This window comes from Vombatus ursinus, unplaced genomic scaffold, assembly GCF_900497805.2.
Source record: "Vombatus ursinus unplaced genomic scaffold, bare-nosed wombat genome assembly UNPS02010461.1, whole genome shotgun sequence".
Lineage (NCBI taxonomy): Eukaryota > Metazoa > Chordata > Mammalia > Diprotodontia > Vombatidae > Vombatus > Vombatus ursinus.
In genome coordinates this window covers 11,871,557-11,885,568 of record NW_020950239.1, presented here as the reverse complement: position 1 = coordinate 11,885,568, position 14,012 = coordinate 11,871,557, and the positions used below count along the sequence as shown (strand labels likewise).

General features: G+C 37.9%; 1 protein-coding gene across 1 annotated transcript in view; it reads right to left on the bottom strand.

The window, feature by feature from the left end:
• The window catches only part of FRAS1 (Fraser extracellular matrix complex subunit 1), a 475,354-nt gene that overhangs the window by 147,634 nt on the left and 313,708 nt on the right, over positions 1-14,012 (bottom strand). The window contains exon 30 of the mRNA XM_027854503.1: positions 4,782-4,935. Within this exon, the coding sequence (XP_027710304.1) occupies positions 4,782-4,935 (154 nt within the window). The remainder of the gene's footprint in view (positions 1-4,781; positions 4,936-14,012) is intronic.

Below are 14,012 nucleotides of genomic sequence, written 5' to 3'. Positions count from 1 at the left end.
ATTTGAAGTGAAAATGGGATTATTTGTGCCTTTAAATAAAACATCAGCTCTTATTACTCATGCTCCACCTGAAACTATTGGCCTCTTTTAAAAAAAAGTCCATTTTATCCTATTTTCAGCTCTAAATTTTCTCCACACTATCCTTTCTACAGAGATGATTACCATAGGTACAATGGAAACGACTCACATAACAAGTAAGGCATTATGCCATTCTGTAGAGTAAGGAGAAACTGTGAGGTCTACTAGACAGTGCTGAACTTGGTTGGAGTCAGAAAGACCTGAATTCAAGTCCCACACCTTCAGCTCAGTTTCCCCATCCATAAAATGTGGGCAGCTAGGTGTCACAGTGGATAGAGCACCATCCTTGGAGTCAAGAGAACCTGAGTTCAAATCCAGCTTCAGACGTTTACTAACTGTATGACCCTGGTCAAGTCACTTAACCTTATTTACCTCAGTTTCCTCATCTGAAAAATGAGCTGGAGAAGGAACTGGCAAATCCCTCCAGTATCTTTGCCAAGAAAGCCCCAAATGGGATCACAGAGAATTGGACATGACTGAAATGCCCCAACAACAAAATACAGTTGCTGTCTCACAACAATCCTGAGTAACTCGATTGAGATAAAATATATAAAATGTTTGGGAAACCTTATTGTGTAAAAGTCAGGAGGGAGAGAGAGAAGGAGAGAGAGCTACTGACATATATACATATATATACATATATATATATATATATGGTATACATGTATCACTAAAAATCATCTTCTCGTACCAATGTACCTACCAATAGACCCAGAAGAAGTCTCCTAATCAGATCAAATAATCTATTATGTGTGTGTGTGTGTGTGTATATGTATATATGTGTGTGCGTGTGTGTGTGTGTGTATGTATGGGTGTGCATACACATATATACAAAGAGGTATGTATTCCTTGATATATGATCACACCTTAGCTGAACAGAATTATTCCATAACTGACAGCCAGAGCCACAAAGGTTTTTTCACACTAGACATTTCTTGTGTCAATGCAGCAACCAGAATGTTCACCACTTTCCTTCTTCCATCAATCACAGATTAAGAATTCCCTCAAAAGGGTTCAAAATTAAGGTAGAAGAAACATTTTTCAGTCTTTATCTATTACGTCCATTTTTAGGGTGTATAATTATGACTTCTACAGAAAAGAATTTGGACTTTGAATTAGGACTTGAAAGACAGATAAGATATCTACATATAGAGAGTGGGAGAGAAGGAAGTCAGAGAGAAATAAATTAGAGGTGGATTGTGGACGGTTCTTTAATGTCAGGCTAAAGAGTTTAAATACTATTCAATAAGCAATGGAAAACTATTAAAGATTCTTGAGCAGACACAGAGTGACCAGATCAAGCCTGACCATGAAGAAGATTCGCAATGTGCAGGATGAATCAGACCCATCAGGAGGTGACCTAAGCAATAGTTCAAGTGAGAAGCAACCCACGCCTCCACTAAGGCATTTGTTGTAGGAGGGAGTAATATTTGAATGGCAGAATTGCAGTATTAAGGAATGTGATTTATCAACTTTAACAAGCGATATGTTTTGAGAGGTCGTATGAAATAGCAGATGGATAGAGATGAGGCCTCAGAGTGGGGCAGACCGGGGTTCAGACTAGGTGTGTGACTCTGGGCAAGTTATTTAACATCCCTCCAGTACCCTAGACTCAAACAGAAAGGGCAGGAAGAGAGGGAAAACTGACTTAGAAAACACAAATCAACATTATCTGGGTTGTATCGTATTTTTATTTATTTTGTTAAATATTTCCCAATTATAGTTTAATCTGATTCTGGCTCCACAGAAATTCTGCAGGCTGTTTGCAGCCCTCTGGGAGTTTGACACCTCTGCCCTAGTCACCCCCACAAGCCTTAAAAATGTCAGACCAAGTGCCAATCTTCATCAATAAAGAATGTTTCTTCACTAGGGGTGCCCCATACCAATGAAATCATGGGTCCAGTCAAAAACATACTCACATGTGTACCTACATACACACACATATATATACATGCACATACATATATGTGCACATATAAACTCTCACACATGCATGTGTACACACATACACATGTGTATTTATAGACACATATGTATGCAACCATGCACGTACATGTTCAGATATATACGTACACATTAAAATATGCATTTGCATGTATACAAATGTATATATGCATGCATGTGCTTACACATATGCATGCATACACATACATACATACCCATATACATACAAATACACACATGTATTTTTGTTCGAATATGCACACGTGTGTCATACATATGTACTATGAGGGAGCAGGTGTGTGTGTGCATGTGTATCCAAATTCAGTTCTCTGAACAAGGTGGAGTAAATGGAAAACTTAATTATTCTAAAAAGAGACAGATGCATAGGAGTAGCGGATGCAAATGGTAATCACCAGGCAAATTTCCCCAACCAGTCTGAAGTCAATTCAACTGATTCCAGTTAATTGGCTTAAGCAGGGTAAAGTTTTCACCCTGCGAGTTCCCTCCGCCATTTTTATTCACATGATTCTTTCTAATAATAATTTGATTATGACTAATAGGAGTTCTAAGTATTATTAAGAGAAGAATGGAATAAAGTAAAAATTATTTTTGTTGTTTAGTTTTTTCAATAATGTCCGACTCTTCCTGACTTCTTTTGGGGTTTTTCTTGCAAAGATACTGGAGTGATTTGCTAGTTCATTCTCCAGCTCATTTTACAGATAAGAAAACTGAGGCAAACAGGGTTAAGTGACTTGCCCAGGGTCACACAGCTAGGAAGTGTCTGAGGCACTCCAGGCCCAGCATTCCACAGTGTGTTAAGTTGGCAGAGTGCTTTACATGGGATATCTCATTTGATCCTCACAACAATCGTAGGTGCTAGGTGCTATTATTATCCCCATTTTCCAGTTGATAAAACTAAGGCAAACAAGTTAAATGACTTGCCCAGGGTCACATGGCTAGTAGGTGTCTACAGCAGGATTTAAACTTAAGTCTTCATAGTTCCAAACACAACACCATCCACTGATTCACCTAGCTGCCTGGAAACAGAAGTTAAGGAATGAAGCAACACATTAAGAGATTAACAGTCAAAGGTAACAAAAAAACAAAAACAAAAAACTGCTATGACCTCCCTTCAGCTAAGAGGACAGGTCTTCAAATGTTAATGAATGCTTTGTTAATGTTTATTAAGGATTCAGATAGTCAGGATACATAAAGGCCTATTAAGTGATGAGTAGTATACTGGATTACATACAGCATAGAATGGCTTGTGTTTAATTTGAGGATGGGTTAATTATCTGCCAAGGTGAACATAATCAATATTTTAATGCATCGCTTTTAATAAATTCACTGTACGATAACAGTAGCAGCATATTTTCATTAGTTTGGGCTTATAATACCATTGTGCTGTGGCATAGCTTTTCAAATAGGACATCATAGAAATTCATTTGTCTTCACCACACAGAGAACATTCAAAAACCATGACAGTAAGACAGAAAACAGAAGAAAGGTTCGGAACAAAGACTCTGAAAAGTTTTCTTATCATATGGTGAAAGGTTCAAAGCTTAATCGAGAAATGCTTTGGCCAATGGAAAAATAGCAATCATGGGCCAAGTTCAAGGAGCTACTTGGAGATTTTCAAAAATCTGTACTTTGATTGCATTCCTAACAGCCCTGTACAAATACAGGTAGGTCTTAATTAGTACAAATAATGGATCCTATGAACTAGGCACATGTATTGGAATTCATACTATTCAAAATTAGGATTATATAAAATATGGACACTGGTTCCAGGCCAATGGAAATAAGCAGTTTAAAGCTGAATAATGTAATCACTTCATAGGATTCATTATTCGCACTAATATGGACTTAGCTCCTCTCTCTCTTTCTCTCTCTCTTTGAATCTGTCTGTCTCTCTGTGTCTCTGTCTCTCTGCATCTCTCTCTCCGTGTCTGTCTCTGTCTCTTTGTTTCTCTCTCTGTTCAGCCAAATAAAAAGTGGTTTTACAAAGAAACAAAACAATTAACTCTTTTAACCCATTTTTAATGCAAATAAAAACAGAGAGATATAATCAATAAACCCAAATACAGTAAAAAATTGCTAACCATGAGGCAGTGGCATGTAAGAGAAAGAAAAGTCACCAAAACGCATCTCAGAAAACCTCCAGTCTAATTCCAACTCTTACGAGTTACTTGCAATGGGGTCTCGGGAAAGCAGCTTAATTTGTGAACCTCAGTTTCCTCATCTATAAAATGGAGATAAGAAAGTCTGTCCTGCCTCCTTCAAAGGGTCATTGTGAGCATTAAGGTAGGTATGGTACAATAAAGAGCTCTGGAAACCATAATGTCATTCATCGACACATATCAAGGGAATCCTTGTCATGGTTGTTACAAGAAGCTAGGTGACACAGTGGATCACTCACGGGGCCTGGAATCAGGAAGACTTGAGTTCCTATCCAGATTCAACCACTTACTAGCTGTGGGACTTTGGGAAAGTCACTTAACCTCTGTTTGCCTCAGTTTCCTCAACTGTAAAATGGGGATAATAGTAGCACCTCCTTTTCAGAATAGCTCTGAGGATCAAATGAGGTAATATTTGTAAAGTGCTTAACATGGTGCCTAACACACAGTAGGTACTTTATAAACGCTAGCTATTTGTCATTAGTATTGGTATTAGTACCGTTAACACCACAGTAATATGAATGCCCTGCAGAGGTCAGGGCAGACCATCGTTATCATCTCAAAGGAGAAGAAAAAAGTTACCGAATCTTGGGCGATCTTGAGAAATGGTGTAGATGATTTCGGAGTCACTGGTGCCAAGCACTTCAGCTCGTAAGATCCTGTTGGTGATGGGCAGCATTCCTCCTTCTGGTACCCACACCAGCGAGTTGGCCACCAGCCGAAGGTCTCCTTCAATCTGTGAAAGAGAAAAGGGAGGGAGGGTTAAAACTGAGAAGTCACCCCTAGGGCCACATGTCAAGAAGATGCCAACGCTACTAGAACTTGTCAAAGACATTCATCAAGAAAGAGAGACCAGGGCAGCTAGGAGGCACAATGCATAGAGCACTGGCCCTGGAGTCAGGAGGATCTGAGTTCAAATCCAGCCTCAGACCAAACACTTGACACTTACTAACTGTGTGACCCTAGGCAAGTCACTTAACCCCAACTGCCTTAAAAAAAAAAAAAGAGGAGACCCACAGACTCCAGGTCACAGGCAACCTCTCCTTTTAATTTTTCAGAACAAAAAGTTTCATGTTTTATAAGGCAATTGAATTCAACTAAATAAGTATTTTCATTATAGTTTCTTTAGCTGTATGCAGTGTGAGTTGTATTAGGTCTCCTTAGGGCCCTCCAAACTCTAAAATTATGATTCCATGAACCTAATGTTTGATTCTAAGAGATAAAATTGTACAACGCACCAAGCTGGATGCTGAGATAAAAAGTTGAAAAAGTGCTTACAACTTACTGAAGGTAAAGGTTTGAGAAAAGCATGATTTAAAATAGAATATTTTACATTTTTCAGAAACTGAGTAAGTGAAATTATCGGTGCTCTGGTTTTCAACTTGTTTTCATATATTAAAAAAAACACTAAATCTAATTTTAAAGGAGGCTTTTATTTCAGGAGGGACTTTTATCTAACTTTCAGATATACTAAAATAAAGCCAAGAGCATTCACAAGGGGATAACCATATGAAAAAGACACCAGGAACCACTTTATATTCACACCATATTTGTGCTTTGGTTCTTTCCCAGCAGACAATTATGACTTTTCTCATTACACAAATCAGGCATGCGAGCCACTTAAGTGGGCTGGTGGAATTCTGCACTGGGGAGCTGGGAAGAGAACCCAGGGGAAGAGATGTCTAGGCTACTTCTATATTGATTAATATTGTGAGGAAAAATCCTGAGGAATTTCATCTTTTCCAAATTACTATACTATCTTATTTCCAAAAGCATTAAAAGACATGTCAGCACATTGGTAAAGTATCCATTACAATGATGTAAAAGGGACTATGATTTCCAGAATCTTCCAATTTACATTATCCTGGGTCCTAACTTCCTGATTTAGTACAGTCCATTCTAAAATACTTGCAGAAACCTAAGCCATATTGATTATAGGATGTTCACCCACAGACACATTACTGGGCAGTGTTGGTGCATGTGTGTATGTGTATGTGTATATGTGTGTGTGTGTGTGTGTGTATACACATACATACATTCTCTCTCTCCCTCCCTCTTCTCACCTCTCCCTCTCTCCTTTTCTCTCCTCTTTTTCCTTTCTTCTCTCCTTCTCTCTCCATCTCCATCTGTTTGTCTCTGTTGTTCTGTCTCTCTCATGCACACACACATATAATTCATCACACACTCTCTCTCTCTCTCTCTCTCACACACACACACACACACACACACATAAAATTGATCCAAATCCCTGAATTTACGTAATATATGTTTTTGTATACATACACACAGAGTATTGTGTGTGAGGTACAGAGTAGATTGAGAGGATATTAGGGTCTACTGAAGGTTGTTTTTTTTTTTTTAAAGCATGGGGGAGACTTGGGTGTGTCTGAAGGTAAGAGAGAAGGAAGCTGGATACCAGGGAAAAGTTGATGATTTGAGAGAGGAGGGGATGACTGAGGATGCCACCTCTTGGAGAAGACAGGAAGAGATGGCATGAAGTGTAGCTACAGAGGGGTTGGTCCTACCATGGAGAAGTGCCACCACTCTGTCAGAGAGTGAGGGAAAGGAGGACAGAGTGAAGACAAGGTCAAGGGATTTGAAGATGAAGAAAATGGGAGAAGATGAAGGTCGCATCCAGTGGACTCTTTTTCTCAATAAACAGGCAGAATTTATTCAGTCTTTCCCCAAATGATGTTCCAATACTTTGATACAACAAAAAGTTCAACTAGAAACATCACTGTACACGTAGAGCCTTTTGCCTTTGCTGGAATCTTTTTTTTCCACATGCCTGGCAGTGGTAATATTGGGCAGTTACCGATTAGTGAACTGGGGGGATGATTCCAAATTGCTTTCTGCAACACTGGACCCAATTCATAGCTCACCAACAATATGTTAACATGCCTGTCTTCCCACACTCCCTCCACAAATTGCTATTTTCATTTTTTGTCATCATTTCCAATTTGATGTAAGAGAGGCAGTGGTTAGATGTACATGAGGCAGAACCTCACAATTACTTTGATTTGCATTTTTCTTATTAGGACTAATTTGGCCCATGTTTATTTCGACTGTTGATAGCCTGGATTTCTCCCTTTATGAACTGCCTGTTTAGAAGGGGTGCAGTCAAGATGGTGAGACATTTTTCCAGCCTAAGAAAACTTCAGGGGTGGCCATGAGAAGTTTGTGATGCCAGGGTGGAAGCCTGTCTGGAGTCCACACATGAAGCAGCAGCAGCAATAACGGCCACAGTAACAGCAGTAGCTTCAATAGCCTTCATCCCAGAGACAGTGATTGGCATTTCTATTGCCCATACACAGTTCTGAGTTGCAGTTCCAAGGTAGAGAGTGTCGGTACTTGTGACTGTAGTAGACCATGGGTCCTTCCTGGGTCAAGACTGGAGCACAGACCAGGAGAATAGTGACCACACCTCTCCTAGAATCATACCATGCTGGAAGCATTAAAAAACTTGCAGATCCCCAGAACAGGCTATGAAAACAGCAACACAAAAAAGCCTGGGGCTTGGGACACTGCCTCCTCACCTCCAGGTAAGTAGAGCCCAACTTTGACATAAAGTTCAAAGTAAAGAAATACATTAGAAAAATGAACAAATAAAAAAAGAAACTGACCATAAAAAGTTACTCCAATGACAGGGAACTCCAAGACATAAACTCAGAAGACAACAACGTAAAAACAGCTACAAACAAAATCTCAAAGAAAAATGCAAACTGGACCCAAGCCCAACAAGAATTCCTAGAAGAGTTAAAGAAAGAGCTAAAAATGGTAGAAGAAAAAATTGGGAAAAGAAATGAGAGTGCTAAAAGGAAATTACGAAAAGAGAATTAACAGCTTAGTAAAAAGAGGCACAAAAAATACTGAAAAAAATAAACCTAAAAAAATAGAATTGGCCTAATGGTAAAAGAGGCACAAAGATTCACTTTAAAAAAAATAGGATGGTCAAATGGAAAAAAAAAGTTACAAAATCTCACTGAAGAAAATAATTCCTTATAAATTAGAACTGGGCAAGTGGAAACCAATAACTCCACAAAACATCAAGAAACCATAAAATAAAGTCAAAAGAATGAAAAGATAAAAGGAAAAGTGAAATATCTCATTGGAGAAATAAGTGACCTGGAAAACAGACCAAGGAGAATTCATTTAAGAATTATTGGACTACCTGAAAGCCATTACCAAAGAAGGGACCTACACATCATATTTCAAGAAATTATAAAGGAAAACTGCCCCAAATATCTTAGATCCAGAAGGTAAAATAGAAACCGAAAGAATCCAATGATCACCTCCTGAAAGAGATCCCAAAATGAAAACTCCCAGGAATACTATAGCCAATTCCAGAGCTCTGAGATCATGGAGAAAATACTTAAAGCAGCCAAAAAGAAACAACTGAAATATTATGGAACCTAGTCAGAATCACACAAAATTTAGGGGCTTCCACATTAAAGGGGAGGAGAGCTTGGAATATGATATTCCAGAAGGCAAAGGAGCTAGGATTGCAACCCAAAATAATCTAAAAAAACTGAGTATAATCCTTCAGGGAGGAAAATGAACCTTTAATGAAATAGAGGACTTTCAAACACCTCTGATGAAAAGATCAGAGTCGAATAGAAAATCTGACATTCAAGCACAAGACTTGAGAAGAAAAAAAAGATAAATATGAAAGAATAATCATAAGGGTGTCAATAAGGAGAAAATATTTACATTCCTATATGGGAAGATGATACATGTAACTTCAGGGCAGTTAAGAGGAGTTTACAAAAAAGGCATGGATGTGAGTCCATTATGTTGGAATGATCTCTAAAAAAAAAAAAAAAATGAAGGGGTAAGAAAGAAGGATGCACTGGGAGGAGGGAGAGGTAGAATGGGGGAAATTTCCTCATATAAAAGAGGCACATAAGGAAGAGCTTTTACACGGAGGGGAAAATGGTGGGAGGTGGCAGGCATGCTTGGACCTCACTCTCCCTGGAATTGGTTCAAAGACAAAAGAATATATATACACACTCAGATGCGTATAGAAATGTAACTTGCCCAATAGGGACACAGGAGGAGAAGAAGATAACAGAAAGGGGAGCAGGGGTGGGATGATAAAAGGAAAGACAGAGTAAGAGAGGCAGTGGTTAGAAGGAAAATACACTTCTGAGGAGGGACAGGATAAAGATAGAAGAAACAGAAGAAAATGAGATAGAAGGAAATACACAATTAGTAATAACAGTGAGTGCTGAGAGAAATTATTATTAGTAACCAATGATTTGGGGAGATTCAGATTTCCCCCTTTTTCTTTTATTCTCATTTCAAGACCTCAGTCTCTGAAGGCTGAGCTAACCTTCACTTCTACCCAGATCCCACCCAGGTGGGGAAGCCATTGTGCTCTACTTAGATTTGGGTGGGGATAAATTCTTTTAATAGACTGCCCAAGGCTGGGGGTAATTTAGAAGTAAATTACATAATCCAAGTTCATTTGAATAGGTTCATTCCCTCGTCATAATATCTATTCTCCCAATCAGACTTGACTGCTACACTTGGGAATATCCCTTTTCCAATGGGCATATCAGCCATGAGCCTGCTGCCATGATTTTTGTTGGTCTAAGAGAGATGGCCAAATGATCATCCTTTTCTTAAAACGTTGGCATCGTTAATAAAATGATTAAATTACCCAGAAGTTATGTCTTTCAAACCTTTTTAAATGCCACAATGTGAATGAGATTAGCTCACTCACAAAATGAGAATAGATTAGAAACCTGAATACAACAATATGTTGTTTACACTTGAAACAGAAGGACACACACAGAGTTAAAATAAAGGGCTGGAGCAGAATCTAATATGCTTCAGCCAAATTTTTAAAAAAAAAGGTAAGGGTAGCAGTCATGATCTCAGACAAAGCAAAAGCAAAAATAAATCAAATTAAAAGGAATAATCAGGGAAACTACATTTTGCTAAAAAGCACTATAGACAATGAAGTAATACCAAAATTTTTATGGCAAGTTTCTCTGACAAAGGCCTCATTTCTTGTATAGAACTGAGTAAAATTTATAAAAATAAGCCATTCCCCAATTGATAAATGGTCAAAGGATATAAACAATCAGTTCTGAGAAAAAGGAGTCAAACCTATCTATATTCATATGAAAAAATGTTAGGGGGCAGCTAGGTGGCACAGTGGATAGAGTGCCAGCCTTAGAGTAAGGAGGACCTGCATTCAAATCTGGCCTCAGACACTTGACACTTACTAGCTGTGTGACCCTGGGCAAGTCACTTAACCCCATTGCCTAGCAAAAAAGCAAAAAACAAACAAAAAAATGAAAAAATGCTCTGTTGATTAGAGAATTGCAAATTAAAACAACTCCAAGGTGCCACCTGACACTTAGCAGAAATGGCAAATGCTGGAGAGGATTAGGGAAAATAGGTACACCAATGAACCGCAGGTAGACTAGTGAAATGATCTGACCATTCTGGAAAACAATTTGGAACTATGCCAAAGGGCTACCAAACTGTGCATACTCTTTGACCTAGCAATACCTCTGCTAGGTCTACATCCCAAAAAGATTATAGAAAAAGGAAAAGGACCTATATGTACAAAAAATATTAATAGTAGCTCTTTCAGTGGTGGTGAAGAATTGGAAATCGAGGGGATGCTCATCAATTGGGAAATGGCTGAACAAGTGGTGGCTCATGACTGTGATGGAATACTATTGTGCCATAAGAAATAAGGAGGGGGTGGTTCCAGAAAAACATAGCAAGACCTATATGAAGTGATGCAAAATGGAGTGAGAAGAACCAGGAGATCACTGTGCACAATAACAGCAATAATGTAATGATGATCAACAGCGAAAGATTTGGCTCTTCTGATCAATACAACGATCCATGAAAATTCCAAAGGACTCATGATGAAAAAACGCTATCCACTCAAGAGAGAGAATCGAAGCATTCTGCTTGCAAACTGAAATACAATTTTCTCACTTTTTGGAAATATGGCTAATATGGATATATGTTTTGCATGATTTCACATGTATAATTGATATACTGCTTGCCATCTCAAGTAGAGGAGAAATAAGAGAGAGGGAAAGAATTTGGAACTCAAAATTTAAAAAGAAAAGAATGTTAAAAATTTCTTTTTAAAAAGAATTGCCTGTTTATATCCTTTGACACAACCATATAACTAACATATAAATCAAAGAATTAATAAATATCCTTATCTATTGGGGCAATAGGTCTAGCTCTTATCGATCTATAGCCATTCCTCATGTATCTTGGGTTTTAGACCTTTCTCACAGAAACTTGTTAACAAAGCTTCCCCCCCACCAAGTTAACTATTTCCCTTCTAATCTGTTCTTTTTTTTGGGGGGGGGGGGGGAGGCAACTGAGTTTAAGTGACTTGCCCGGAGTCACACAGCTAATAAGTGTCTGAAGCTGATTTGAACTCAAGTCCTCCAGACTCCATGGCCAGCACTCTATCAACTGTACCACCTAGCTGCTCCCTTCCCGTCTTAATTCTAATGGAATGGATTTTATTTTTGCAGGTGCTTTTCCATTTTACTTAATCAAAATTGTCCATCAATTCTTCTGTGACTTTCCCTATAACTTATTTGATCAAGAACTCTTTCCCTATCAATATCGATAGTTGTGAACAAGATCTCCTTCCATGTTCTAATTTTTTTTTTAAATGACATAACCTTTTACACCTAAGTCACCACTATTAGTTTGGAGCTTACTTGAGGTATAGTGTATGAGATCTTGGTCTAAAGCTAATTTCTGCTAAACTGGTTTCCAGTTTTGATAAGCATGACATCTAAATCTTTGTCCATGTCATGTATCAAAATAAGAAAGTCAGTGAAGCATTGAAAAAAACATGCAAAGCAGAGAAAAAAATGAGGTTTGTCGGGATGTGGCAAAGCTGGAAAGCCTTAAAACTAACAAGCAGAATTTATTATTTGCTTTATGAAACAAGGCAGTCTGTTAGTAACAGAGGGGCACGGTTTCACATACAATCCTCTTCTCCAATTCTTTGCATATGGAAATGTCTGTGCTACTTAAGGTTTGTCAGGTACAGAATAATAAAAGGCAACAACATAACTTCCTAAGAAGTCAGGGTTGCACCTTAGCAAACCAATCTTAAATGAGTTTAGGTTTACCCTTGTTTAAATTATTATCAAAAGTCCTTAATGTGAGATTTTTTTTTTTCAGCTGGAGACTGCTATCAGATTAGATCACAGAAGACACTTATTAAGCATTTATTGTGTGCCAAGCACCATGAGGATAAAAATACAAGCAAAAAGAAAGAGAGTCCCAGCTACCAAGTAGCTTATGTTCTAACAGGTGTAGATGATTCATAAAAGGGATGCTTAAAGTGGGGCGGGAGGGCAAGGAGGGAGAACACAAAGTGGGAACAGCAGTGTAGACAGTCAGGAGGTAAGCTAGAATGTTAATGAACATGGTGGCCTGGGGACTTCCCAAATGGAAATTCTGAGAAGGAATCCATTAATCAGAGAGGGAGGTTTCGGGGGTGGAGGCATCTTCATTGTGAGAAGGTGGCTTTTTAACAGAATCATAAATCTACAGCTGGAAGAGACCTTAGAGGTCACTATAGTCCAATTCCTTCATTTTATAGATAAGGAAACTGAAGCAAGTTTTGGTCTGAAAGTCACAGGGATGGTAGAATTATGGGGCATTGTAGTGTTACACCCTTTTAAAATTTATTTATATTTAATATTTAGGTTTTTATTTAATATGTATTTATTTAATAAATAATATATTTATTTATATACAGGCTTTCTTGAAATGAAGTTATTGCTATATATTTTAAATCCTCTCCTATGTTCTGCTGTGCATGACATGTTTTTTCTTTTATTTTATATTTAAGTTTATACTGTTTCTTTCTCTTTTCTTATTATGTATTTAAGTTTTAGCATTTGTCTAAAATAAAAAAATTTAAATTTATTTAACTTAAATTTTATTTAACTGAACCTAAGAAATAAAATAAGCGTTTTCATAACAGAATAGGAAAAAAAAGATGATTGCACATGAAACTGAAAATCTATTATGTACATCTTGATATTCCTTTTAAATATATGAGTTATGTAACTTTCTTTTTTTTTTTTCTTTCCTTTTTTCCTCCCTCCTCCCCGCCCTAGAGGAGGCTACCATTAGACACAAATATGTACGTGTGTGTGTGTGTAAAAGCCATATAACAATTTTGAATGACAAAGTCATTTTGACTATTATAAATAACCTAAATAACTACAAAGGACATATGAAATAAGACGCTATCTGCATCCAGAGAAAAAAACTAATAAATAGAAGTATGCCACACCCTTTCAGAAGCAATGATCACACTGATTTGATTACCTCTCCCAGAGAAAGGGGTAGGAAGTCAGGATGAGAGACAGGTGATATGGAAGGCAGATGCTGTGGGAGGGGGTAAGCGGCATACCTGCTAGTGTGGACAAGCTCAGCACTAGCAAGCTGACAGATGAAGTATGGAGTATTTTGTACCACTAAAGTAGTCTTAGGTAAATAGTCTGCTCATACTTTCCCTTATCACTACCAATCATCAGATCAAGGAAAAACAAGCGTTCCCCAGGAAAACAAGTGGGAGTGGTACAATTTAACAGAATCAAGGAAACCAGCTGTGCAAAGCCAGGTCCAAACAGCCAGGAAATACTCCCAGCACCCCAGGAATTTTCCATCCAGTTGATGAGATGGAACTTATGGGTTTTTCAACATCAAAGCTACCTAAGAGTAGTAAGTAATCAGCTCAAAATAAAAGCAAGAAAGGGATTAGTAAAGATTATCAGATTTACTGCCAAAGAG